The sequence below is a fragment of the Sceloporus occidentalis genome, unplaced genomic scaffold (assembly GCF_023333645.1).
Source record: "Sceloporus occidentalis isolate IW3139 unplaced genomic scaffold, rSceOcc1.0.p SCAF_515, whole genome shotgun sequence".
NCBI classification, from domain to species: Eukaryota; Metazoa; Chordata; class Lepidosauria; order Squamata; family Phrynosomatidae; genus Sceloporus; species Sceloporus occidentalis.
In genome coordinates this window covers 59,516-85,993 of record NW_028317495.1, presented here as the reverse complement: position 1 = coordinate 85,993, position 26,478 = coordinate 59,516, and the positions used below count along the sequence as shown (strand labels likewise).

At 42.0% G+C, this 26,478-nt stretch overlaps 2 protein-coding genes across 5 annotated transcripts; both read right to left on the bottom strand.

The window, feature by feature from the left end:
* Window positions 1-1,372: 1,372 nt before the first annotated feature.
* LOC149271434 (TATA element modulatory factor-like) lies at window positions 1,373-11,192 on the bottom strand. 2 transcript variants are annotated; one of them, XM_089507430.1, is made up of 17 exons: window positions 11,051-11,192; window positions 8,267-9,513; window positions 7,797-7,900; window positions 7,428-7,554; window positions 6,602-6,707; window positions 6,147-6,289; window positions 5,698-5,864; window positions 5,188-5,344; window positions 4,722-4,814; window positions 4,425-4,581; window positions 4,044-4,236; window positions 3,572-3,641; window positions 3,143-3,235; window positions 2,764-2,883; window positions 2,383-2,535; window positions 2,030-2,155; window positions 1,373-1,516 (listed from the first exon to the last, which is right to left on the bottom strand). In XM_089507430.1, the coding sequence occupies exons 1-17, from the start codon at window positions 11,190-11,192 to the stop codon at window positions 1,373-1,375; spliced, it is 3,342 nt and encodes a 1,113-aa protein (XP_089363556.1). The 2 variants fall into 2 exon arrangements, with proteins under 2 accessions (XP_089363556.1, XP_089363557.1); XM_089507431.1 differs by having other exon boundaries at window positions 8,288-9,513.
* A 1,272-nt stretch (window positions 11,193-12,464) lies between these two features.
* Window positions 12,465-25,685, bottom strand: LOC149271433 (NEDD8-activating enzyme E1 catalytic subunit-like). 3 transcript variants are annotated; one of them, XM_089507424.1, is made up of 18 exons: window positions 25,666-25,685; window positions 25,472-25,510; window positions 23,346-23,466; window positions 22,790-22,870; window positions 22,215-22,297; window positions 21,788-21,868; window positions 21,609-21,652; window positions 21,442-21,506; window positions 20,655-20,810; window positions 20,422-20,524; window positions 14,792-14,905; window positions 14,592-14,645; window positions 14,278-14,314; window positions 14,122-14,203; window positions 13,469-13,569; window positions 13,132-13,195; window positions 12,645-12,699; window positions 12,465-12,553 (listed from the first exon to the last, which is right to left on the bottom strand). In XM_089507424.1, the coding sequence occupies exons 1-18, from the start codon at window positions 25,683-25,685 to the stop codon at window positions 12,465-12,467; spliced, it is 1,389 nt and encodes a 462-aa protein (XP_089363550.1). The 3 variants fall into 3 exon arrangements, with proteins under 3 accessions (XP_089363550.1, XP_089363551.1, XP_089363552.1); XM_089507425.1 differs by lacking the exon at window positions 25,472-25,510; XM_089507426.1 differs by lacking the exons at window positions 22,790-22,870; window positions 25,472-25,510.
* Between the last annotated feature and the right edge of the window lie 793 nt (window positions 25,686-26,478).

The following is a 26,478-nucleotide window of genomic DNA, read 5'->3' as shown; positions in this document are numbered from 1 at the left end:
ACTGGGGAGGAGATGAGGGAAGAGGGAGGGAGAAAAAGAGAAAGGAGGGGAGGGGAGGAGAAAAGGGAAAAGAGGCGGGGCTGCGAGAGAGAGAGGGGAAATAATGGGAAAAAAGAAAAAGGAAAGGACAGGAGGGGGGGGACGAAGGAGAGGGGAGGGCAAGGAAGAAAAAAAGAGAGGAGAGAAGGCAGGGAAAATGAATAAAAGGAGAGATGGTGAATAGGATGTGAAAAAGAGAAAGGGAAGGGATATATATATATATATTAATGGGGATGGAAAGGGAGGAAAAAAAAACGAGAGGGGAGGATGGTGAGAAGGGAAAAACTTTGAAGGGTTGGGGAGAGGCGAGAAAGGGAAAGGAGGCATAGGATGGGGAGAATGAATAAGGTGAGGCAAAAGAGAAAGGATAGAGATGGATAGGAGGAAAGGGTTTAGAGAGGAAAGGGTTTAGAGGGGAAAGGTGAAAAAAAATGTTTTGGGGTTTTGTTTGAAGGGGATGACCGGAATAGGAAGGATTCCCCATCTTTATTGTGAACATTTAGTATTGTAAAGAAAAGAAAGAGACTGTTGTGTTGTTTGAACAGCTTGTCTCAGATAGCCGTAGTCTCTCTCCCTTGGTACTGACCTGTGCTTCTGGGCTACAAAAACTCTGGTCGCTTGGCTGGGGTAAAAGCTAGCAGTATACCCCAGGGGCATCTGTTTGGGATAATTACCACCAACCGTGGGTATCAGTGTTTTGTCATGTTAACTCATATCACACCTCTTTATATGTCTCAAGTTGGCGGGTGATTTCAGTGCATTAAATATAATTATAATTTTTCTTTTCATAAATAATCTATCCTTTTTCATAAATATAATATTCAATATAAAATCTAAGTAAAAAGAGGTGATTTTTAGGTAAGAAGCAAAACAGGAAAACGAACTCTTACGTGGGTAAAAAAAAATAAGAACCAACCGAATTTAAATATTACGCAAATAATTTAATGACAGAGATGACTAGACTCAGAGATAAATGTGATTTTCTTTGTTGACATAAATGCTAGTAAATAGATAATTTTTAAAAAAAATTTTACACTAGAGCTTTATACAAGAATTGTTTGGGATTTCTACATTTACATATTAAACATTTTTATCCCCCTAAATTATTTGACGTGCAAAAGGGTTTTTACAGTCCAAGGAAAGATAAGTGTATGCAACGCCAGCAGAGGGGACAGGTAACCGTTGGCCTTCCGGCTCCATCTAAAACTTCTGGAATCTTCTGCCTTCATGAAACCGGTCGATTTTGACGAGCCGGAGAACTTAGCTTTGCCGGCTGTTGTCCTGCCATTTCAAGGGTTAATTTAGAGGCTTTCGTTTTGAACTGCGACGGGAACTAGTTGAGTCTCTGCTTTAAGAGTTCGTCTATCTGGGTCTTGTACATGACCTTCACGTCCTCCAGGTCCAGTTTGAGTTCCTCGGCCTCCTCCGCTTTTTCGCCGTACATCTGAAGGATGGTGTTGTACCTCTGGTCTAAATCCTACGACACAAGAGGAGCCCGGTGTGGATTCTTTAGAATATTATTAGAATATCTCTATATATTAATAACAATGTATATATATATATATATATATATATATATATATATATATATATATATATATATATTAATAACAATATAATATAATACATATCTATATATATATTAATAACAATACTATATATATATATAAATAATATATATATATTAATAAAAATAATAATATCTATACTGAGCTACTGTTTTACTGAACAAAGATCGCCTCCTTGAGGAAGGCATTGGTACTGCACCTTTACCATGTTTTAGAATAGAACACAGAGCTATATTTTGTAGAATGAAGTCATCCAACTGCTTTTTGAGCTGCTGAGAAGGATATAGTGTCTACGTGGAATAAAGGTCTGTTTGTGAGTCCTTATTATATCCTTCTGTGCTCCAGGGGTTCCACCCATATATTAGTTTTCTGCATTAGTCGGTACCGCTGCTGCTGGAAGGTTGTTCCTTGTGGCCACTCACCCTCATCTGAACTCGCAGTTTTGGGATTTCCTTCACTTTCTCCATCAGTTCATCGTTTAGGTTGTTTAATTTAACCACTTCTTCGGCAAGTATTGAGCGGGTTTTCTCCAGACTTCCAATCTCCATCTGCAGACAGACAAAATCTGCTATTGAAGCTGACCATGGAAGAAGACAGAAGAACAAGAAGAGGCAAGAGAAGAAAGGTGACAGGAAGATGGAAGAAGTCAGGAGAAAATGGGAGAGAGCTTGAGCGAGCGTGAGAGAAAGCATGCATCAGGGATACGGGAAAAACAACCGCAGAGACTTGGGATCTCCGAGACAGCATGGGGGAGGTAAAGACGCATTGTCTGTACCTGCAGCTGTGTAATCTCTCCTTCTCGTAGCTTTAACTGGGACTGTAAGTTTTCCATCACGCTGGATCCTGCGCCCATCCTCACTGCATCGTAAGTATTGCTCCCGCTAACAGACATGGTCATTGGTCCGTATGAATGCTCGTGTGGATCTTCCTACGGAACAAAGTTTGTTATATATATATATATATATATATAACAAATATATTTCGCATAGCATAGCTTGGATTTAAACAGGACAGATATATTATATTCAGCAAAAAGATTTTTTTTTTTTTAAAAAACAGTCTTTTGGGTAGCCAGAAATAAAAAAGTTCCGGTCCTGGAAGAATGTAAAGGCTGCACACCGACGCCGGGAAGAGACTGGGGTTTTGTTTTATTTACCTGCGATATGAAGGACGTCTGCAGACCGGAGAAGTCCGCTCCGCTGATGGAGCTGGATCGGGACAGGGTAGGGGTAGCGGTTCCTGCCTCAGCGGAAGGAAAACCGTATAATTTACGCTCCTGAAAGAATTAACAAAGGCAGTGGTTAATTAAACACCGACGCAACAAGCAGGTATTTGGAAACATATAAGACGCAGTGATGTTTAGATCCAACACTGGAATCGTCATTCTAGGACAGGCATGATCAAACAGCGTCTGAAAAGAAGTATGTGTGTCCTTCACAGGTATCTTGAAAATAAAAGATTGTCTTTGATCGCAGGTTCTGGCGGTGGACCACCCGGAGCATTACTAAGGGTGTAATATCTCAGTATTACCGCACCTTCTCTTTAGCAGCCTCTACAGCCGCCATGGCTTTCTTCTTCTCCTGCTCCACTCTCATCTTTTCCATCTCCAGCTGACTGGTTAGCAGCGTCTGGAAGGAAATGCAAAGTGTGACATTGAGATATGCGATATAATATAATAATATAACATATATAATATTCAGCCAGAGATCACGCTAAAGAATGCTACAGTCCGATGGATACTCCGCCTGAAAGTTACTAGAACCACCAACAGCCCACAACTACTTGTTAATACAAAGTCTGTGATCGTTATTTGTAATTCCAAAGCCATCAGACCACATGAATTTATGTATTATATAAATAAAAGATAATAATAATATTAGACCTATGCCATGTAGACAGTAAAACTACAAAAGGTATTTATGTACAGTCACACACAGACAATATACAAGGCAAGGCGATCAAACCTTTTCTTTTCTTGCTTCTTCCACTGTTTTCTTGTACTCTGTCTTGAGATTTTCCAATTCCACTTGATTCCTTTAGGAAAACCAAACAGCGCACAATTGTCAATGTTAAAAGTCGCCAGTTTCAGCCACCCTATGCGTCATAATAAAAGGGCTAAATACCTCTTGGAAAGTCTGAATTTTTTTGTACTCAAAGCGGACCGACCCCCAGTATCTGCGGGCTTCTAGCATTAGGGGAGCTGTCACGGCTTCATTCAATGAATATATCTATACCTAATGCTTTTTTGTCTCATGGAAGCCGTCTGCTTCTTCATATAAGTTTACTTTGTGTTTGGAAAGTATGAAAAATTAGGTATTTGGGAAGCGAGAGATTCCCAATAACAATAATATTGTATTGTGGGTCACGCCGACGTTCCGTTCACTAAAATCCCGTGTGTCGCGCAGGCGTTCGTAGTAATCAGCGTCATTATCCCACCTACTGTGCTCTTCCTCGAGCTTCGACAGCCGCGCTTTCTCTGCCTCCAGCTGCGCCTGGAACCGGCTTTTCTCCTGTCTCAGCAGGCTGTTCTGAGACTCGACGGCGGAGACCTGCGTCTTGACGGCGAGCGATTCCTCCGTGCAAGCCCGCTCTTTTTCTACAGCAGATGCCAACAGCGTTTGGGACTCAGCTGCAGAAGAGCAAAAAGCCTCACTGTGATAAGGATAGTTTTTGCCGAAGGTACTTTGCGGAGAGAGGTTGCGTAATACGAGGAGGATACGGTTTGAAACACGACCATCGAAACGCGATCCGGTTTAGGAATCTAGCAGGGGACGCTGATCACACAGATGGAGAATAAGCATTCAGTGCTGGCCTTACTGAGTCTGTCGGAGAGATTCTTCTCCAGCTTCTCCCAAGACGACATTTGGGCGGCCAACGTGGCTTGAAGGTTCTCGATCTGTCTAAGCAGCGGTCTGGTGGCAGATGTGACGCTCTGACTCAACTCCTGGCTCCGGCTCTCGCCTTCCTGCAGTCTCTGCAACGTTAAAAAGATAAAATGTAAGACAGATAAAGAAGAGTCACAAATCCTATTTGGAAACTGAAATGAATAAAGATGGCGGAGGGTTCTAGACTGTATTTTGCCGAGAGCTCTGTTCTCCGGGGTATAAAACGTGCCTGCTGTAACTCAGCAATTTCCTGGCGCAGATAATCCTCCTTCCGCGCCGACTGCTGTTCTGCCCGCTGCAGCGCCATCCTCAAATCTGCCACCTGAAAGGGATACCACAAAAATTGGAGGTCGTCGGGGACCACAGCAAGGTCACTGGCTTTCATGAATCGGAACATATAAGTGGATGGATAGACTGTCAGCGATATGGTCAATGGATAGGAATGAGAATGTACCTACGTTTTAAGTGTGACCTAATGTGTGCCACATCTCTTCGGAAACCTGATTGGTTCTATCAGCCTTAGGTTGAGATGTGAGGAGTGACTAATGCGAGGAGAAGTAATTAGTTTAAAGGTTTTACCAACCGTACCATAGCCAAAAAACACAAGCTTTAGGACGTTTAGATAAATAGATGTAATGCAGCCGCGAGCTCCGTAGGGGACAGACGGACTGTCCCGACCCCGCGGCTTCACGTACCTGGATGGCTAGCGCCTCTTGCTGCTTCTGGGACTCCTCCTTGGCTTTCTCTACAGCCAGATACATCTCTTCCTTGACTTTAATCTCGCAGCTTAATGCCGCCTCCTGGGCCTCGCTGGCTTTGGTTGCGTTTGCTTTGTGCAGTTCCGCGAGCTCCCTGCATCAACACACAAACAAATCACTATTAAACGCACCGCAAAGTGTATCTTGCGTGCTTCGGGCAGTTACAATATCTCAAAAGGCACTGCGGCCGGACCTAAACACACAAAACATCCTATGGGAACTTCTTACACTTTATCTCATACAAATACTCGATCACAGTTGCATTGAAGCAGAGATTTACTGACGGGGGGAAACGAGTGCCTGAAAACATGTATATTGAAGAACAGCGATCTTTGGCTCTCCACACTACACGGATTATTACCATTATTCCAAACAGCATTATGAATTCGGTGGTGGGTGCCACAGGATTTAAATATTTTTGTCTAAAAAGCCCAGGTTCCTTCTAACCTGTAAGAGCTATCAAGAGCGGACTGAAGGCTCCGATTCTTCTCCTGGAACTCCTCGAGGTCGGTCTGTAGCTTGCCGAGGTCCTTCTCTTGCCGTTCCACCACCGCGTTAAGCTTTCTGATGTTGTCTCTGTGCTGCTTCTCCAGCTCTTCCTTACCGTCCAACGTCTGCATGGAGAAAATGTTTTATGCATTCGGCTAATTGTTCTAAAGCACAAGTATCATGGGACAAAAAAAATCTACATGGTTTTAATGGTAATACTAACACTAAGATATACCTCTAGGGTTCATGAGCTCTGAGATATAGATTATCCAAAATGGAGTAAAAATAGAGCAATTCTTCTGCATGAAAAAAATAGAAAATTCCTCATCATATGGCAAAAGGACTCCATTAATTATTTTGCTCTGCCCCGCACACTGAATATATATATATTGGTTGCAGAAACTAACCTGCTTTAGCAACTGCAGTTCGTCCTCCAGCGCGCGGATCTTCTTTGCCTGTTTAGCGCCGGTCTGCTCGTGCTCTTTCTCCTTCGCTCGTAGTTTCTTAATAATGTTTGAGTTGTGAAGCTGTTGCTTGGAGAGTTTCTCTCCTGTGATAATTGGAGAAATGTCAGTCATTGATGGGAAATATCCTCCGGTCCCAAACTTTTGACATCGCAGACGTCACCCGTGTATGAATTCCACAAAACCAACCGCACTAAAGTGCACACGGCAGCCGGAGTCTTCTCCAGCTTCTCCCAAGACGACGTCTCTCTTTTGGGTTCTCTATGTGCGCAGTATTAGGACGAGCTTCGTGTTTAGGAAATGTCGGTAAAGGCAACACTGAAATATCCCAGAGCCCACGTGATCCGAGGTTTAATAGTAAACAATACCGCATTTCCCGTCTGAAGGAGGCCACATACCTTCTTCCATTAATCCTTGAATCTGCTCGTCCTTCTCCCGCATTATTTCAGCAGTTTCGCTAGAATTTAATCTTGTGGCTAATTCCTCCTTTATAACCTTGACTTCCTAGGAATTAAAAAGAAAACAATGTTAACAGGTTTTGAATATTTATTCTGCAAGCTCAAAACTAACGTGGGTGGTGAATATATATATATATATATATATATATATATATACATATATATATACATATATATATACACACATATATACACACACACACTTGAAAAGTTTTTTTTGGAAGAAATGCAAATTCTGTCCATTAAAATAACATGAAATCCAGCGCAGACAGGGTTAATGTTGTAAATGGCTATTGTAGCTGGAAACGGCTGATTTTTAATGGAATCTCTTCATAGGCCCTTTATCACTCCCATCACTCCCGTGTTCCAATGGCCCTTTATCACTCCCATCACTCCTGTGTTCCAATGGCCCTTTATCACTCCCATCACTCCCGTGTTCCAATGGCCCTTTATCACTCCCATCACTCCCGTGTTCCAATGGCCCTTTATCACTCCCATCACTCCTGTGTTCCAATGGCCCTTTATCACTCCCATCACTCCTGTGTTCCAATGGCCCTTTATCACTCCCATCACTCCCGTGTTCCAATGGCACGTTGTGTTCGCCGATCCACGTCTCATGTTTAATAATAATTGCATTCTTATCGGAATTTTGTTGGTCACGGTCCAGCAGCTGGGTCATTCCGCTTGGTCGGTTTACTCGAGACTCGATGACTAGGGGACAGACGCTGCAGCCATGGTTATAACACGCAATACACGAAAGGTGTACCTTCTTTGCCAGGTCTCTCTCTTTACACGCGAGCTGAGCTTTCCTCTCCGCTTCCGCGATTCGATGCGTAAACTCGTCTTTCAACGTGGAAACGCTGCTGCATTCTTCTTTAACTCTTACCATTTCACTGGAAAATAAAAAAGTTACTTTAATGGATGGTTACAGATTTTTTTAAAGGCATTATATATATATATATATATATATATATATATATATATATATCCTGAAGAACCATAAAGAACCCAAGAACATTGGAATATCTTCTCACATATGGCCAATGGGCTACACAAGGAACGTCTTTGGAGAAGGGTCTTTTCTTACTAATTATAATTGGTCAGCAGAAGAAAAAAAAAAAGACAAAATACTTACTCTTTGAGGTTGTCGTAAGCTTCCTCTAGAAGTGCCTTTTCTTTGCTCACTGATAATAACTGCGTTTCTCTCTTCTCCAGCCTGGTGGTAAGTTCTTCAACCATCTTAACACAACAAGGAGATAAGACATTTGGGATTTGGTATTGTTCAGCTGAATTTCCTAAAAAAACCCTGTTGTGATTATTTATTCTTATCCTTCTGGCACATGTAATAAAAAAATAATCACGTGGACCAACCGGGACCGAGAAACCAGCATCTTGATATCAAGACTTAAAGTATTGGCAGGAATTCCACGTTGGCAGCAGTCAAAGGTTTCATTAAAACTAAAGATACGGGTAAATAGCGAGCTTTTGTCTTTTGCCCTCGTCTCTTTGCTAAGGTTTCGTGGTCAGTTTGGGGAAGTCTTACTTTAACAAACAAAATACTTTTAAAAGCCTTAAAATAATGGTGAATAAAAATGCTATATTAACGAGCCTGCTGTTTCCTTTTACCTTTTGTATTTCTTCTGCAGAATAGTCAACCTCCGGCTTAAGAATAGAGACGTGTGAGATCGGCGGAGGTCCTTGGCTGACGGCTTCTTCTTCGGCTTCATCATCTATTTGGGGGGTGACGATGAGAAGGTCTGGCTGCTCCGAGTTCACGGGGGTGGCGCTCCTTCCGCTTTCCTCCATTTCTACGTCATCCGTGGAGTGCGCAAGAAGAGTTTCATTTGGACCTTGATCTGATTTGCTCTCCATGGAGGTGGAAACATCAGAGGTTGGAGTGGTAGAGGCAACGGCAATCGAGACCAGCGTGCACTGCCTGCCTGGAAGCTCGTCGTCAGAATTGATTTCACTCACGCTGTGACTGTCCAGGGACTGGACGCTGAAAGAGTCTATTCTTTCAAACGCATCGGAGGAAGAGCAGCTCTCGGTGAGCTTGGGGAAGTCATCTAAGCGACCGTATTCTGACGAAGGGGACAAAAGCTGAAAAGATGTCTGCATTAAGTGAAGGCTTGTTTTGGAATCAGAGACCTCTTGCCTTGAGCTGACGGAGCTCTCGCTGATCACGCTCTCATGGTCTAGCACCTCAATGTCACTGGTCGTCGAGGTTCCAGAAGAGAACGTGCTTATGGGTGGTGATGGAGTATTGGTTTGCCGATCCTCTGGCTTTTGCATTTTAGTATCCATTGACAGGTCCTTGTTTTCCGTAGACGTTGCCGGCGAAGGACTTGTAGATTCTTCTTCAGGTTTGCTTTCAAGAACCGCATGGTCCTTCAAATGCCCAGAACTGTCCTCTGGACTAGAGTCCATATATTCTATGTCACATTTCTCCTCTGCCGACGTCTCTGGGATGTCAGGAGGGGATATCTCTTGAGACGCATCTGGTAGCTCTTGACTTTGTGTTACATTTGTACCCTGATTGTCTATTGGAGGCTGAAGATTAATATCATTGTCCTGCTGGACTTGGAATGGCAAACTGGGTGATGCCTTTTTAACTTCTTCTTTGAGTCTTGGAGATTTGGTGGGAGCTTTGGACACTACAGAACTAGACGTGACGGGATTGGGCTCTGGCGAAGAAAGGAAAGCGCTGAAGAAAGTCTCAGACTCGTCCACCACAGTCCTTCTGAGAGGCTTGGTAATTGCAGCTGGCGATAACAACACTTGTGTTTGAGGGTCATCGGAATTTGCTCCCCAGTTTGAGTTTTCCCAACTACCTTTAATCGATGGACCGCTGCCTAATAAGAGATGCAACGAGTGACACATGAGACTTGGCAAAAGTTATAAAATATCCACTAAGACAAATGCTGGCAACCAAATAATTTCTTCTTCTCGGGACCTGCAAAATGATCTCTCCATTTGTTTTTTTTCACCCTAGTTATTAAGAATGTCCCACCTCTTTGGTAGGACAGGGCATCAGGACCTGCTTCCATTCAGTGGAACGGCCCCTTACTCTCAAACCAATAATCACAATTATAACTGACTGATGGACTACATATATACCACCGTTCAAAAGTTTGGGGTCACTCAGCTGTTTTCATGGAAAACAAGGACATTTCTAGCTGTAACATAATTACAAAAGGGTTTTCTAACCAGCAATTAGCCTTTTAAACTTAAACTTGGATCAGTGAACACAACGTGCCATTGGGACACAGGAGTGATGGGAGTGATAAAGGGCCATTGGAACACAGGAGTGATGGGAGTGATAAAGGGCCATTGGGACACAGGAGTGATGGGAGTGATAAAGGGCCATTGGAACACAGGAGTGATGGGAGTGATAAAGGGCCATTGGGACACAGGAGTGATGGGAGCGATCAAAAACTTGGAAATTTCTCAGTGACCACAAACTCTTTTTTAATGATAATAGATATTTTAAAAGACTTTGAACTGATCATTTACATAAGGAGGACAAATATTCCACCCACGCCCTGCTTTAAAAGTCTGAACACCTGCAGACCAACAATGAAAATTGTTATGAGTGTAAAAACACGCGACTGCGAAAGGGACAAACTTCCTGCACATGAGACATTCTTAAAGAAATACAGAGTGACACGAATGACAGGTGCGTTCCGTGAGACGGTCGCCTAACTGCATTAATAAAACAATACAGAGCAAGAGACACACAACAGATAACGAGCCCCCGACCGTCACATGTGTGTGGGGGGGACACATATAAAGACCACAGAGGAGAAGGTAGTCAGAACTGTCACCAAGGGGTCAGGGCAGGTCAGCTTGGGCCGTGGAAGAGATCTGACCAGTCTCTGGTACATGGGCATCGGGGCAGTTGGTGGTATGGGGGGCATCTACAGTTCTCTTGGACTGCCACAGACACATGGAGGTAAAAGAAGTCGGGGGGGGGGGTTGGTTGGTATGGGAGTGACGGGTTCAGGAGCGATGGGGAGTCTCCACAGGGGTTGGGGGGTAGTTTGGCCATTTATTGATACAGGGCGGTGGCAAGCAGTATCTGGGGCAATTGGAGAGATGTGACCATAGGGCAATCACTGACAGGGGGGGTGGGGGCTTCTTGGTGGTGGGTTTTTTGTGACCACTGCCCACTCACATGGGGGGGGTCTGGGCTGTCATTAACTGTGGGTGGGTCAAACCATTATGAGTCGGGGCAGGGGGTGTGACTGCCCGGTACCAGTTGGTTCAGCTATTCACTGACAGGGGGCGGTTAAGGGCAGGCAGTCTGTCACTTCATTCACTGACATTCTCAATCGGGCCAGGCTCGGATTCGGTCACGGTGACTCAGGCCGCAGCGCCGCTCTCACTCACCATCTTCTTGCGGCCGTATGATGGAGTCGGCCCAGGCGCTCTCGTCCTCCTTGATGTCCAGCACCCGGTCTATGGATTTCTGGGCCTGGGATAGAGCCTGCTTGGCGAAGGTGGAGAGCTGCGAGGCGTTAAACCAGCTCATCGTCCCGGGCACCGGGGCCACACAGGCGGCCGAGCACTTCCCGAACACGTAGCAGTAAACAAACCCCTCGCCTACATCATCACTCGGCGACGTCAGCTGGCACTGGAGGGCGGGGCTTAGCAGGAGTGTCCCATCGTTACCCTGCTGTTGGGGCAGAGGGGCTCCCCGGGGCACAGCGAGGGGCAGTCTGCTTCAATCTGGAGTTTAGGGCAGGGCTGCGGAATGGGGTCGATTAACTCAATTGTGAGCCATGGGAACAAATTAAACATAAACTACAAAGGCGAGTTATTATTCCCTAAGTATAAATTATATAAATAATATATATATCTGTAGGGAATTTGAATAACCTTTTTGTGCAGCAAAACATTATGGTAACAATCAGTCACACAAACTCTCACACACAAATTCATGCTTACACATCCATGCTCACGCACGTACACTCTCACTCAATCTTACATAAACACTCTCTCCCTTACACTCGAACTAACTCGCTACCTCTCCCCTTACCTCACCGGCAGCTTTCTCTCTGGCACACTGAACAAGCAACCTCGCTTCCACAGCAGGGTCACGTAACGTTACATTACGTATCCCCGCTGCATTCCTGCCTCCTCGAGACGGTCTAAAAGGCCAGTCCGATCCTGGCCCCCCTGGGCCAGCCCACCCGTAAATGTAAGGTAGCGACCGATCGTGACTCTCAGTACGGAGATCCTCTTTGAAGCCTGGCCTACTCTTCGGACCCAACAACGTATCTCGATATGATTTGCCGTCCCCAAACGTATGTTTTATTAGTGCAAACCAAGAAGAGGTAACATAAGACACACAAAACTCTTAATTATGGTACAGAGGGTTTTATTACGTCTAATTACAATGTTTACAACTCTGACAAAACAATAATCTTCCCGTATTGTTTGTCGCATGAAATAAATTCCATAAAAGAAACACAACTTGGCTTCGTACAGAATACGGCGGCTGACAGGCGGCTTTAACAACTCGGAAGATTTACATCTCGGGTCTTTGTAAAAGTAGGTTTTAATTCAGTCGGTATGATTTGTTTTTTTTTTTGCATTTAAAAAAAAAAAAAAGGTATTTTACCTTTATTACTCTAGGCCAAGTCACCTGGGCATTCATATATATTAGTTTTCTTTTGACCCTAGCAGTCGGGTCACGTCTTATCCTCAGTGCTCCTCCATCCGTGTCCGGGATTTGACAAGCATTTTTTTTTATGCTTTTAATTAAATTTACGTCTAAAAGGTGACACGCGGGTCACTGTATTTAGGTGGTGAAGTGGAGTTTGAACAGAACTGTCTGCGGTGTCGTAATGTCAGCAACTGCAAGCTCTTGTCCATCAACAAGACCGAGCTCTGGGGGGGGGGGGGGGTAGAAAAAAGAAAATCAATGCCAAAAGAATTGCTTACAATTTCACTTGGAAAAGGCCAACGATATAAAATGTACCTTTTAAGGTTTTGCAAAGATTGGGTCTTGTCCGTTCTTCAATCGATGCCACTGTCTGGAAAAAAAAAGTCAAATTCTTCTTTGCTAATCTCATGGTTGAAAATAGAAATATCTGTCCACATTGTGATGATAATCAAGCTGTGAACGCAGTGACAACATATCCAGAGATTTTCCATGAGTTTGAGTAAATGTGTATGTTTCCCAAATTGGAAATTGTCAAAATTCTACGCCTGGTCTCCTGGGCATGTGTGGAAAGTGCTGCTACTGAATTCAATGGGAACACTTTCCTGCCAAGCATGTGATTTTTGTTTTGGAAGAATGCATATTTCAGAACTTAGAGAGCCTTCAGGGCTACCAGCAGAGCCTTCAGGACTACCGGCAGACTTCTTTACAGGGGGTGTCAGGGACAACAAACTAAAATATTATAGGATGTAGAAACTGTGTATGGTGACTCCAGTTTGGTAACAATATGGCTATTTGAGCTTACCTGTAAATAAAGCGTCTTATTCTTCCCATCCATTGTTGCAGTGATGGCAGGAGATTTCATTTGTCTGTACGAAGAAATAAAAGCAATTATGAACATAAGCTTAACATGGAATTCTCTAAGAATTCCACATTCCCTCACAGATTTTACTTCAATTTATCACAGAGAAAACCACTTGACCAAATTGCTGAATTTTCCTCTCAACTCTGTATCTCACTTAGACGACCCATCGAAAGAAGCTTGTATCTCATGGTTCTTACCGAACACATCCCTACTACTATAAAATAAAAAGACATGACCAAGAATACAGATATGATTCAGAATCCCCAAATATACTTACAGTGAGTTATTATTTATTAAATAATCCAAAACCTCCTGAAGTTTAGCCGAGGCCGGGAACTCTATATTCTGAGGAAGCTGGCTACAAGCAGGACAGTTATCCTAATGACAAATCAGAAGAGAACAGGCTTAATATTTTAACTGTGTACAGATAATCGTACATCACAGATTGAATATGGAATATCTTCATAGGTGTTCAGAGGTCCTTTATCACTCCCATCACTCCTGCGTTCCAATGGCCCTTTATCACTCCCATCACTCCTGTGTTCCAATGGCCCTTTATCACTCCCATCACTCCTGTGTTCCAATGGCCCTTTATCACTCCCATCACTCCTGTGTTCCAATGGCCCTTTATCACTCCCATCACTCCTGTGTTCCAATGGCCCTTTATCACTCCCATCACTCCTGTGTCACAATGGCACGTTGTGTTCGCTGATCCAAGTTTAAGTTTCAAAAGGCTAATTGATTTTAACGTAACTATGTATCACATTGGGAAACATAGCTACAACATTTTTGGCTATGGACTAGTTTGGTCGCATTAAAAATGGAAGGCATGAGCAAAGGAGCCTGCAACTTTACATTTTTCTATAACCGCACTTTTTTGTTATTAGGGGATAAAAGTCTTATTTATTAATAACAATTCTCAGTACAAACCTTTCTTTCTGCTTCGAAGGTGTAAGTGTATAAGCCATCGACATCATTAAACACCAGGTAATTGTTTAACGGAATGTATGCACTACAAAAAAGGAAAAAGCTATGAATATCAGCATAAAGCTAGATACGCATAATTATATGATTAGATTTAATTACCTCGTGGCTATTTTAAATACTTCAGTGGCGCAGGCAGCTGCAGAGAAAAAAAAATGGTGGAAATGCATTAGTGGCCACGTGGTGAATGTGTGTAATTATAGAAGTAAAACTTATTATTGGATTTGTCTTCAGCCTTACAATGTGTGCGGCTTTCTTAAAAATGTGCCACATATGATAATCTTTCAGACCAATACAAATACTACATTTATAAAAACCCTACCTATACATTTAATGGTTCCCAATATATCTTTAGGCTGTTTTTTTTGTTTTTTTTTAAATGTGCTGTATACCTTACTATTGGTTGTTGGTTTTACCTGCAATGACTGCATTGGTTGAGGCCACAGCTGGGATTATCCTTTTAACCACACCTGCAGAGATTATAATAATAAAAAAAATAAATTGATTTTAGAAGGAATAAAAAAAAATATCATACACAACATTAAGTTATCGCCATTCAATATAAATTGATTTTTAGAATTTTTTTTATTTCACGTTTCCAGCTGGCCGCCATTACCCTGCGTAAGTCTGTACGTCACTCCGCGGATGTGGAACTGTGACGCTCGCTCTAGGGAGTTCTTGTAAATCCACTGGATGTGTTCAGGGTCGTCTCCATCCAACTGCACACCCTCTGCAGGAAAAGACAAGTATCATGAATGGAGGAGCCTCTCCGTCTGTCTTCCGCCCATCACTCCTGTGTTCCAATGGCCCTTTATCACTCCTGTGTCCCAATGGCCCTTTATCACTCCCATCACTCCTGTGTTCTGTGAATATTGAATATGTGCCTTCAGCTTCTCAGCAGATATTTTTATGTTAACCCTGAGTGTCCTTTTCTGTGTGACTCTATGTGCAATGAAAGGTTAAGAGTGGACAGGTGGTTGGCTATTTCTTGCTCCAAGTAAGTTAAAAGAAACTGACCAAGTCTATTCAAGGACCACAATGAGGGGGGTCAGAAGTGATTGATCATCTCAGCTGCAAACATGGTCTTTGACATAAACTGACCATAATAGGATGAATGGTTTTCTGTATGTATATTTCAGGACACTTGCTACGTAGACAGATCTTAGCACGTAGCTGTCTTGTTTGTAAAGGTATATAAGACATGTGTTGTTTTCATTGAGAGAGAGTAGTCTGGCTGATGACACTCCCTCGTGTGCACGAGCAATAAAATCTGCTTATTCAACTCTTTTGGGAAGAATCTGTGTCTCAAAGTTACTGAGCATTCACAGTTGGGGGCTCGTCCGGGATCCCACATTTCGGACTCAGGATCCAGACGGTGCAGACTCACGATCCTTTACCCAACATTGAGCTCATCTGAAAAAAAGGTAAGAGGCACCTCTTTTAAAAGAAAGCCTTTAGTGTAAAGTATTGGGTAGAGGATACGGGGGTCGGCCACTGGGTACCTATCTGAATGACGGGATCCATAAGAGTTGAGTAAGTAAGATGCATGCATGTTATTCTATTTTGTATGTTTATAAGAAGTAAGTTATTGTATTGTATGGTATTGTCAGAAGTTGCAACTAAGTTGAGTACATAGCCTAACCCGCTATTGTAGAGTACATAGCCTAACCCGCTATTGTAGAGTACATAGCCTAACCCGCTATTGTAGAGTACATAGCCTAACCCGCTATTGTAGAAGTGCATAGCCTAACCCGCTATTGTAGAAGTGCATAGCCTAACCCGCTATTGTAGATTTGTGTAGAGGAGAATAAGATGGGAAATCTTTTCTCGAGAGTTACCCCGGGGTCCCCTCTAGAAACCATGATTAAGAAGCATGGCAAAGAGATGGGAAAATATATGTATAAATGGAAATTAGCCTCAGAATCAGATGAGGATAATTTTTATTGTTGACCCTCACAGGGATCTTTAAATATGGAATCCTTAAAAGGACTCTGTATGATTTTAAAGAAAGACATGTCACATGTCTCCAAAAATGAATGGAGAGTGTTTTGTATGTGGTTTAGGGAAGGTTTCAAAATCTGGAGAAAGCATAATGAGTCTGCTCCACTTGAAAACTCCCAACACCCTCAGGCGGCCGCCAGTTCCCTTTATCCTGTTAGGAAGAAGGAAACTGATAAAAAACTGCAGAAAGAATCTCAGAATGTTGTACTTGTTGATAAGTTATATCCTCCATTGCTTACTAACAATGATATGACTATTGATGATTTGATATTTAATCCTCCCCCTTATAATCATGTTGCCCCTGGAGCTGATGCTCCTGTCCTCATTCCTGAACCTGTTCTCACCCCTCCCCATTCTGTCCCAACACCCTTTTCATCTCTATCACCCTTATCCCAATCTACTACTTCCCCTTCTGCTCTGCACCCAATTTCCCCTCCTCCTTCTTTTGATGTTAAACACCGCTATGTTTTAAGAAATGCAGTTGTTCAGCCTATTTTTCCTGTTGTCCCTAACCCTACTACTATCCTGTTCTCTATCCCTTCAGAGGCCAAATATTTCACTGTAATTGATCTAAGTTCTGCTTTCTTTAGCATACCTTTGCATAAAGACAGTCAGTACCTATTTGCATTTATAATGTGCATGATTTACTTGTCACATCCCCTACTGAAGAAGTGTGTGTTGCAGATTCCTTTCATCTGTTGCAGGAGCTGGCTAGGAAAGGACTTAAAGTGAACAAACTGAAATTACAGTGGTGTCTCCCTGAAGTTAAATACTTAGGACAGCTTATTTCCCATGGTTATAGATCTATCTATCCTGATAGGTTGACCCCTATTATCAATTGTCCAGTGCCCCGTACAAAGAAACAGTTACGTGCTTTTCTGGGAATGGCAGGATACTGTAGACAGTGGATATCTTTTACAGATGCTGGTATAAATTTTGTTTGTATATGGCTCATCCTTCATTGACCCAAAAGGACAAAAGAAGGACTGGCTATGCAGTTGTTGACTGTTTTCAGGTGATTGAGTCAGGACCTTTACCTGCTAATTTTTCAGCACAGGTGGCCGAGTTGGTGGCACTCACTAGAGGATGTATATTAGCTAAAGGAAAGAAAGTGAACATATATACCGATTCTAGATATGCCTTTGGAGTTGTGCATGATTTTGGTGCCATCTGGCGATTGCAAGGTTACCTTACTTCATCAGGTTCCCCTATTCTTAACTATACACATGTAAAAGCATTGTTAGATGCTCTCATGATGCCTAATGCAATAGCTGTAATTAAAATTGCACCTCATACCAGGGTACTGATGCAGAATCGAAAGGCAATGAGTTAGCTGATAAATCTGCTAAAGAAGCGGCAGGCTTGCCCTTCACATAACTTTTTCAAGGAAATGCTAATGCAGACCCCACCTCACTAACAATTTCCATTGATTTAAAGAAATTTTATTCCCAAATTGATGAGAAAACTCAGCAATATTGGGAACAAAAGGGAGGAGTGGAAAAAAATGTTTTAATGTTTTTTGGTCTTTGGTTTTTGGCATGGCCTTCAATTTTTTTAATCTTTTACCAGTTTTACCTCCTGATTTGGCTCACTATATTATCAGACTAGTGCATGGCCTGAGTCATGTGTCTAGTGAAGCAATGATTAAAGCTATACAAGCTGATTGGTGGGCCCCAGGTATACGGCCCCTTGTTAAAGAATATTGTGAACAATGTGTTATTTGTCAACAGCACAATGTGGGTAAGCGAGTACAAATACAAGAGCATGGGAAGACTCCGTGTCCCATGGGACCCTTTAGAAGTTTGCAAATTGACTTTATTGAAATGCCAAGATCTTTGCATTATAAATACGTCCTTGTTATAGTGTGTACATATTCCCGCTGGATAGAAGCCTACCCATGCCAAGGTGCAGAGGCAAGAACAGTAGCAAAGAAACTACTACAGGAATTTATTCCTAGATATGGTATACCTCTGCACATCTTTTCAGATCAAGGAACGCACTTTACTGCTGATATAGTACAGGAGCTTGCTAAAGTTTTAGGTATTGTGTACCATCTCCATTGTCCATATCACCCTCAGAGTGCAGAAAAGTAGAAAGAGCTAATGCAGTCTTAAAAAAAATAAGATTAGCAAGATATGCGCAGAAACCCATATGCTCTGGCCAGAAGCTTTACCCTTAGCATTAATGTCTATGCGAAACTCAGTTCATGCAGCCATAAAAGTTACACCTCACGAGCTCATAATGGGACGTCCTATGCTAGCAGCTAATTCTCTAGAAGTATTAGTGCATGATCATGCTGATAGATGACACAATTAGCGTGTATTGTAAGACTCTAATGAAGTCCTTTAAGTCTCTCAAATCACAGGTGCAAGCAGTGCGCACGGACACAGGACGACAAACCAATTCACCAAATCCAACCAGAAGAATACGTATTGGTCAAGAGTTTTTAAAAGAAAGTTCTTCAACTTTGCTGGAAATGCCCATATCATGTCTGCTTGTAACGTACAGAGCTGCAAAGGTAGCTGAGATTGCTTCTTGTATTCATTGCAGCCATATAAAGCTTTTCCCAACTCCAAGGAAATCAACAAGTTAGTCCTCCAACAGGCACAATAATCCTAGCTGACTAACCTACGTGGGAAAGCCGAGAAAGGCCAAGAGGCCACTCGTGAAACCATGCAGCAAAATATTGGAAAAGCTGAAAGAAAGATCTAAATGTTTTTTTTGCATGTCTTGTTAGATTTTTATGGGATTGTGCATGTTGGTAGAATTCCCTTTATCAGTCTAATAAGAAGTAGTCAACTCTATTGTCAGATACAAAAGGGAGGATATTAGAGTACCATGGGAGAGGGATGGTTTGTATTTTGACATAGGCAGAATGTTTTGTGGAGCTTCGGGTATGGATCAGTCATGTTGGGTGTGTGGGTTTGTTCCACATGCTGCGGACGCTCCCTGTGTTGGGTGTCCTTGTGCCGGGTCGGGGGTTTCACGGGAACTAGGTAATGGGTTTAGTTTTATAAAGCGATGAGGAATGGGATCCATTTGGCCTTGAAAGATGGTTCGGTTCACTTGGAGCAAAACTGGTGATTGGTATGATTGTGGCTTTGTTTGTTATTGTATGTGTGTGTATGTTTTCTTTCTACTAATTAAGTCGCTGAGTGTAAAGTGTACTGGCACTAGCCACGCAATGCCTTTGTTGGAAGGTGAAGAATCCCCCGATTTTAAAGACCCGGAAACTCTGGATAACACATTGTATGATCCACATGAAAAGGAATTAATGGACGCATGGTTCGCTATGCAACAAGCTCCATCTCGTAAAAAAAAAAACAACAAATTATTGATTACTTAACAGGATCTGTTAAGAATAAAAAGGGAGGACTGTGAATATTGAATATGTGCCTTCAGCTTCTCAGCAGATATTTTTATGTTAACCCTGAGTGTCCTTTTCTGTGTGACTCTATGTGCAATGAAAGGTTAAGAGTGGACAGGTGGTTGGCTATTTCTTGCTCCAAGTAAGTTAAAAGAAACTGACCAAGTCTATTCAAGGACCACAATGAGGGGGGTCAGAAGTGATTGATCATCTCAGCTGCAAACATGGTCTTTGACATAAACTGACCATAATAGGATGAATGGTTTTCTGTATGTATATTTCAGGACACTTGCTACGTAGACAGATCTTAGCACGTAGCTGTCTTGTTTGTAAAGGTATATAAGACATGTGTTGTTTTCATTGAGAGAGAGTAGTCTGGCTGATGACACTCCCTCGTGTGCACGAGCAATAAAATCTGCTTATTCAACTCTTTTGGGAAGAATCTGTGTCTCAAAGTTACTGAGCATTCACAGTTCCAATGGCCCTTTATCACTCCCATCACTCCTGTGTTCCAATGGCCCTTTATCACTCCCATCACTCCTGTGTTCCAATGGCCCTTTATCACTCCTGTGTTCCAATGGCCCTTTATCACTCCCATCACTCCTGTGTTCCAATGGCCCTTTATCACTCCCATCACTCCTGTGTTCCAATGGCCCTTTATCACTCCCATCACTCCTGTGTTCCAGTGGCTCTTTATCACTCCCATCACTCCTGTGTTCCAATAGCCCTTTATCACTCCCATCACTCCTGTGTTGCAATGGCACGTTGTGTTCGCTGTTCCACGTTCAAGTTTAAAAGGCTAATTGATGGTTAGAAAACCCTTTTGCAAAATATGTTACAGCTAGATAGTCAAAGATAAAGAATCAATGCAGTGATACCTCCAAAGGGCTGTTCTTTGGGCCACTGTAATATCCGAACATACTCGATACAGTGCTCTGGTAACCTGGGCATTGATGCAATTGTGCACATGGGAAAGTTGATCTGTGGAAAAAAATGATGAATTAATAATTAGAATGATGGCATCCTCCATGCATAAGTGGGACTAGTGTCACCTCTTGTTGTGGGTACGTGTCTTGGAAATTGAGGAAGCAGGGTACAAGGCTTCGCTCACCTGAGGTGGGTATAATTCGAGGGTGCATTCCACACAAGCCGTCATCCCGGGTAAGATAACACGAGCGTTTCCTTTAAAGCCCTCCGTGCCGCCGTCAATGAGAGGAATGACGGCGCTTTGCTGCAGAACGCCATCTTCATAGTTTAGAAGAGACATCTAGAAGATATTTTAAAAGCAGACTGTCACATTGGACATAACTCATTTATTAGAATTCCTTATCATTTGTCCTTTTTGTTTTTCAATCGGTGTAACCCAACTCAACGCTTTCTCCCCACCTCAGCCAAGGCCATAAGAGCTCATCTATTTCTATCATAATGGATGAATGGACCTCACCCTACAAAAAAAAAGCAACCCAAGACATTGTTCTCTGCGTGAAAAATAGGAATTATGTAGAAAGGGCAATTTTAGGCAAAGTCCCATACGTGGCGCAATCAGGAGAAACCTTCTCTTGGTTTCCATGGTGATTACTACACATATAGAATGGTGCCCAGTAATTGCTCTTCATAAAAAAGGGTGCAATGCCCCCAAACTACAGCCACATGCCCCTTCCTTACTATTAATGTATATGTGCTGAAGACAATAAGTATCTAATTAACTTTTTAGTTGAAAATAATTCTATATATATGCAAAATCATTATCCTAGATACAGTGGATGAAGCCCAAAGTTACGTTTTTGTGTCCAGGATTTACTAAGCGTTTTTTTTTGCCTTTTCCATATACAATAACAGATCAAAAATAAGATAGGATCATATTACTAATAGCAGCAATTAGTATACTAAAGAATTACCAGCATTCCATTCAACCACCGTCTGGCAATAATAGAGTCCAATCCGCACACGATAATATGAAACTCTGATAAAATAATGAAAAAAAGTAATTCATTAAATTACGCGTAGAATTTTGTGTGAATTAATACTCTTAATTTGCCGTCATACGTAAATCTGCAAATACTACCTCGGTAGAAAGTTTCATTGTAGTCTTGAATCTTTTTGAAGTGTCTTCAGATTTAAATGGTAAAGGAAAACAAAAACCCCAAACTGGGAGAAGGGCCGATAACAACGTGATTTGCCACAAATACTTAGTAAATTAGATCACAAGCTAGATCTAAAGCTACGGCTCTCAGAGAAGGATACGGAGAGACGCAGCAGTCGGGTATTCTGTTGTTTATAAACTCAGCGGCTACTTCTGCTTTTGGTCTTCCTACATCTTTGGGCCTAAAATTTATCAAACAATAGCTTTAGGTTATTTACACATAAATATTTAATATTTTTTAGGTAAACACAAACAAGCAAAATGGGAAAAAAAACCCTCAAGATTTGATTAGGAATGTAAATGTCTGATGGGAGATAAACCACAAAATAATAACTCATTTTAACCCTCGCAGACACCCTACAACACCCCAAAAACAGCTTGTAAAGGGTGTTACAAGACGCAAGCTAAACCTAAATAGCCACCTTCTGAGCCAATCATTTGCTACCAATTTTATTTAAATGCGTGCATTAGATCATTTATTTTTCTGCTAACGCGTCACATTCGGAAAGCGTGATCCGCGTTACTTACCGGAAAAGGAACTGTCTATTTAAATTAGAAACATCTATGGTGTCCATATCAATCACGTGGATTTGTCGAAAGCCAGAGAGCGCCTGTAGAAAAACACATTAACATCGACATCAGACCCACAGACACTGGAGAAAGCGGATACGATTCAGCACTTAAAATACACGGGGGATGTGCCCATTAACAAAAGGATTTATTGACCTAATAATGGAGCGATTGGAGGCCAATAGTACGCCTATAATGGCTGCCCCTACGGCCCTGGAAAAGATCCACTATAACATAGAACTTTAATATCTAATAACGACCACATTTAATTATATAACACCTTCCCAAACTGCTTTATTAATGGATTTATTCCCAAAAATGCCTTTGTGTGGCCCCAAATCTACCTCTGCTGAGGTTTAGTATCATTAAAAATAGCTGCCATCAGTTACAAGAAAAAGGGGAAAAATGTACCATAAAACCCTCTGTAGGGTGACCAAGAAGCCACTGAGTTGTTTTATTTTCCTCTGTATAAAAAATAATTTAAAAACTACTTATTTATTATTTTTTTAATTGTCAATCAAAAAATAAATTACCAGATTTTTCAGAAGTTCGCATCCTAAACCGCCGGCTCCGACAACCAAAATTTTACACGTCTCTAAAAGAAATTGCAGGGACTGCAAAAAAACAAAACAAGTGAGTTAGTATATATTACAGTAACAACTCGGAACAATCATAGCCAGTCCCAAAATATGTATTTGTTTGAGGAGACCTCGCAAGTAATCGAGCTGCCGTGCCCCACAGACATGGTGACTGTGACCGAGGAATACTATCAAAGGACCAGGTAAGGTTGTTGGTCTTACGGCAGGTAGACCACCCAGGGAGCTAGCCGACCCGAACGGATCTTATGTGCGCTTATTCTGTTTGATTGTTATTTGAACGCTTCTGACATTGACTCTAAATATCTTGTATTCTAATTGTTACTTCTTTTTTTCGTGTATTAAAAAAGAAACGGGCAACCAACAGCTCATCTTTATCTTAACCGGTGGGCTGGAACCCCAATGAGGGACATTCATTGGAATTTTTCACTTTCAGTCATCGATTTTGTTGTAAAAGCTACAAATAATTGAATATAAACTTAGTATTTCTCACTTCATTGCTTGGTTCGAACTCGGGGTGTGTGAAAGGTCCTGATCGCTCGAGGAACTTCTTTACATGGTTCCAGCGACCTTCCCAGTCTGCATTGTCCCCACACCCACCATCAACCGCCATTCTGCATAGAACAAAGTACATTAGCCTGACACAAACATTCTTTTATACAGGTTGATGTAACATGCGCAAGCCATTGATACTGTTCAACTGTACAGAAAATCATGCCAATTCACTAATACTTTGATGGACTCTTATGTATAATAATAAAAAACCTCTAAAATGATCTTGTCGTCACAGCAACCAACAAAACATAACTGCTCACTGGACCAGTCTGCTGGTTGCTATGGAGATAAGTCCACTTTTAAGGCGCCACCAAGATGGGGAAGACAGTTTCGATGTTTACAGACTTTAGAAGCCAGGAAGACCTATTAAGGAGCCAATAAATATTGGAGTCTGGAAAGGGGTTCATCAAGACCTACAATTCCATTCAAAAGTTTGGGGTCTCTTGGTAATGTCCTTGTTTTTGAAAGAAAAGCAGATTTTGTCTGTTAAAATAACATCAAATGGATCAGAAATCCAGCACAGACGGGGCTAATGTTGTAAATGACTATTTTAGCGGGAAACGGCTGATTTTTAATGGAATCTCTTCATAGGCCCTTTATCACTCCCATCACTCCCGTGTTCCAAAGGCCCTTTATCACTCCCATCACTCCCGTGTTCCAATGGCCCTTTATCACTCCTGTGTTCCAACGGCCCTTTATCACTCCCATCACTCCTGTGTTCCAATGGCCCTTTATCACTCCCATCTCTCCTGTGTTCCAATGGCACGTTGTGTTATCTGATCCAAGTTTAAGTTTAAAAAGATAATCGATCGTTAAAAGCCCATTTCCAATTATGTTGCAGCCAGACTTTTTTTTAGTTTTCATAAAAACAGCTGAGTGACCCCAAACTTTTGGACAGTCGAGTATATGAAACACTCAGATGGTTACACCAGCAATATTATTATAGGCGCCGTCCCTCCTTTTTAGCTCCTAAGGTTTTTAATACTATGGTGGTCTTACTACTATGAACCAGAACAACCCTTCATACATAACAGCAATGTAGTTAAATTGAGATAAATGTTATATATCTGTCTACAACCCCCCCACCCCAACACCTGATTTCATTTATCAGTCCATGAGCCTGGGTGATGTCTCTACATAGCAGGCATCAATATATAGCTTTAAAGCAATGGGGCATATTTATTAAGGGCAAGTAGGGTGCAAAGAGCTGGATCTTAAGGGGTTACCAATCTGGGGCAGACACAGCCAGGTAAGTGACATATTCAAGAGATACCGGTATATACAGCAATACCATAACAGGTGGCATATATGATATTGTATGAAACCACTCATTGACACATAGTTTGCGTTTGCATGAGTCTCTCTGGAGGATAAAAAAAAAAAGATACTTTATTACTCTTAACAAGAATACAGAAAATGTCAAATTCTACCAGTTCCAAGGAACACATAAGATTCTTTCTCTATCTGACAGTAGATCATCTGCCAATCACTCTGGGACATTTTCTCCCGTAAAAATTAAATATAGGAATATAGGAAATTGCAGACTCATGTAAACTAATAAAAAGGGGTAAGGGAAGATTAAGTGGGTAAAAAAAAAAAAAAAAAATGTATGAAAACACAGAAGCCAGTCAACATGAAGGATTCACAGGAGTGCATTATTACACCCAAAAGATTGATTTATATATATACATTGGAGCACTTAGACTTGGCAGCTCATTCATTTTTGGGGGATAATTTTGCATATTTGAGCATAATACGTATTTGTATTTTAATTTATTAGAATAAGCAACTTCTTTATACAATAAAATGTGCTAAAATAGGAAATGATTGAATTATTTTTATTGCACTTTATTGATCGTATTGATAGACAGTGGCCCAAGGTGGGCTCATTCTGGCCCTAAAGGGGGGGGTTGCACATTTCAAGGCAGACTGAATTGATCTGATCCCTATGGGGTATCAGGGGTTAAAGGGTTGCTTTCCATTGTATGGGGGGGCAGATTTTTTATTTTTTTTTATTTCCTGCTTTAAATCTCTCCATGTCCTAACCCCTGAACCAGCACTAACTTGTCAGTCAGCTCTTCTATCCGCCTTCTTTTCTTCTCCCTAAAAAGAGAGAGAGAGAATAAAAGAAGGGTTTTAAATGCCACCCTCCTGGCCTGTGGCAGAGAGGAGAAGAAAAGAAGGGAAGAAGGGGGGGTAACAGAAAAATATAAATATTAAAACCAGACCCCCTGTGCGCAGCCACAGCAGATACTCACGGCTCTACTGCATCCGCCATATTTCTCCAGCCTAGCTCTTCCCACAAAGCACTGCGATCCGGTGGGCGGGGCCAGCGCAAACACGGCATGAGGAAGATGCCAACCAGAGTTGTTTTGGATTTCTTTTTCTGTTGCAACTTTATTGCTATTAACATGGACAAGGTCACTGCCATGCAAAGTCCTTATCAGCAGGTTTAGCCATATTAATGATATGTAATCAATTTGGCCAATGCCCACAGCAGAGGAAGGCTGGCAAGGTAGAGGGGTAGGGGGGGCACTTGACCCCTTGGGATGCCCTGATTTTGAGCCACTGCCTAAAGTTTTTATGTGCGTTAATTGCAGTTCTATTTATTGCCACTAGGAGGTTTAGTGTCACACGGGCTTCATTTACACTGTGGCTGGATCCTTTTTGTGTACAGGCGTTATTTACCCTTGGCGCATAAAAATAATAATATTTTGACAGATATGGAGCCTAATATGACTAATTTTACCACCGTATTCGCTCCAGATTAACCCATGGAAAAGTTGTAACCTCCAGACGACACATTAAAGAGCTCCCAGCTGTGGCTACATTCTTGTATTACGGATCGCTATTAACATGTCTCAAGAAAAGGCGCCAGGGATTGCGGTCCTTGAATCTGGGTCTTCTATACTCCAGTCCTTGTGGGACTACGCACTTTCCGGTACAGATATACAGAATTCCTGGTCTGATTGAGTCTTTCTGGTCCGGACTAAAGACCCAGAAATTCTGGCCATTGACTCGAGATGATGAAACAGGAGTAACAGCCTTAATAGAATGGCCAAACTGGCCTT

Bases quoted from the DNA above. Each gene is read 5' to 3' on its own strand.
- LOC149271434 (XM_089507430.1), bottom strand. From the start codon at position 11,192: ATGAGCTGGTTTAACGCCTCGCAGCTCTCCACCTTCGCCAAGCAGGCT. The intron at 5,345-5,697 runs GTTAGAAGGAAC...GTGTTGATGCAG, and splicing joins GCTCTTGATAGCTCTTACAG to GGAGCTCGCGGAACTGCACA. The intron at 4,582-4,721 runs GCACGTTTTATA...TTAACGTTGCAG, and splicing joins AAATTGCTGAGTTACAGCAG to AGACTGCAGGAAGGCGAGAG.
- LOC149271433 (XM_089507424.1), bottom strand. From the start codon at position 25,685: ATGGCGGATGCAGTAGAGCC. The intron at 23,467-25,471 runs GTTAGTGCTGGT...TGTTCTATGCAG, and splicing joins ATAGAAGAGCTGACTGACAA to AATGGCGGTTGATGGTGGGT. The intron at 22,871-23,345 runs GTGAGAAATACT...GTTTTTTTGCAG, and splicing joins AGTTCGAACCAAGCAATGAA to TCCCTGCAATTTCTTTTAGA.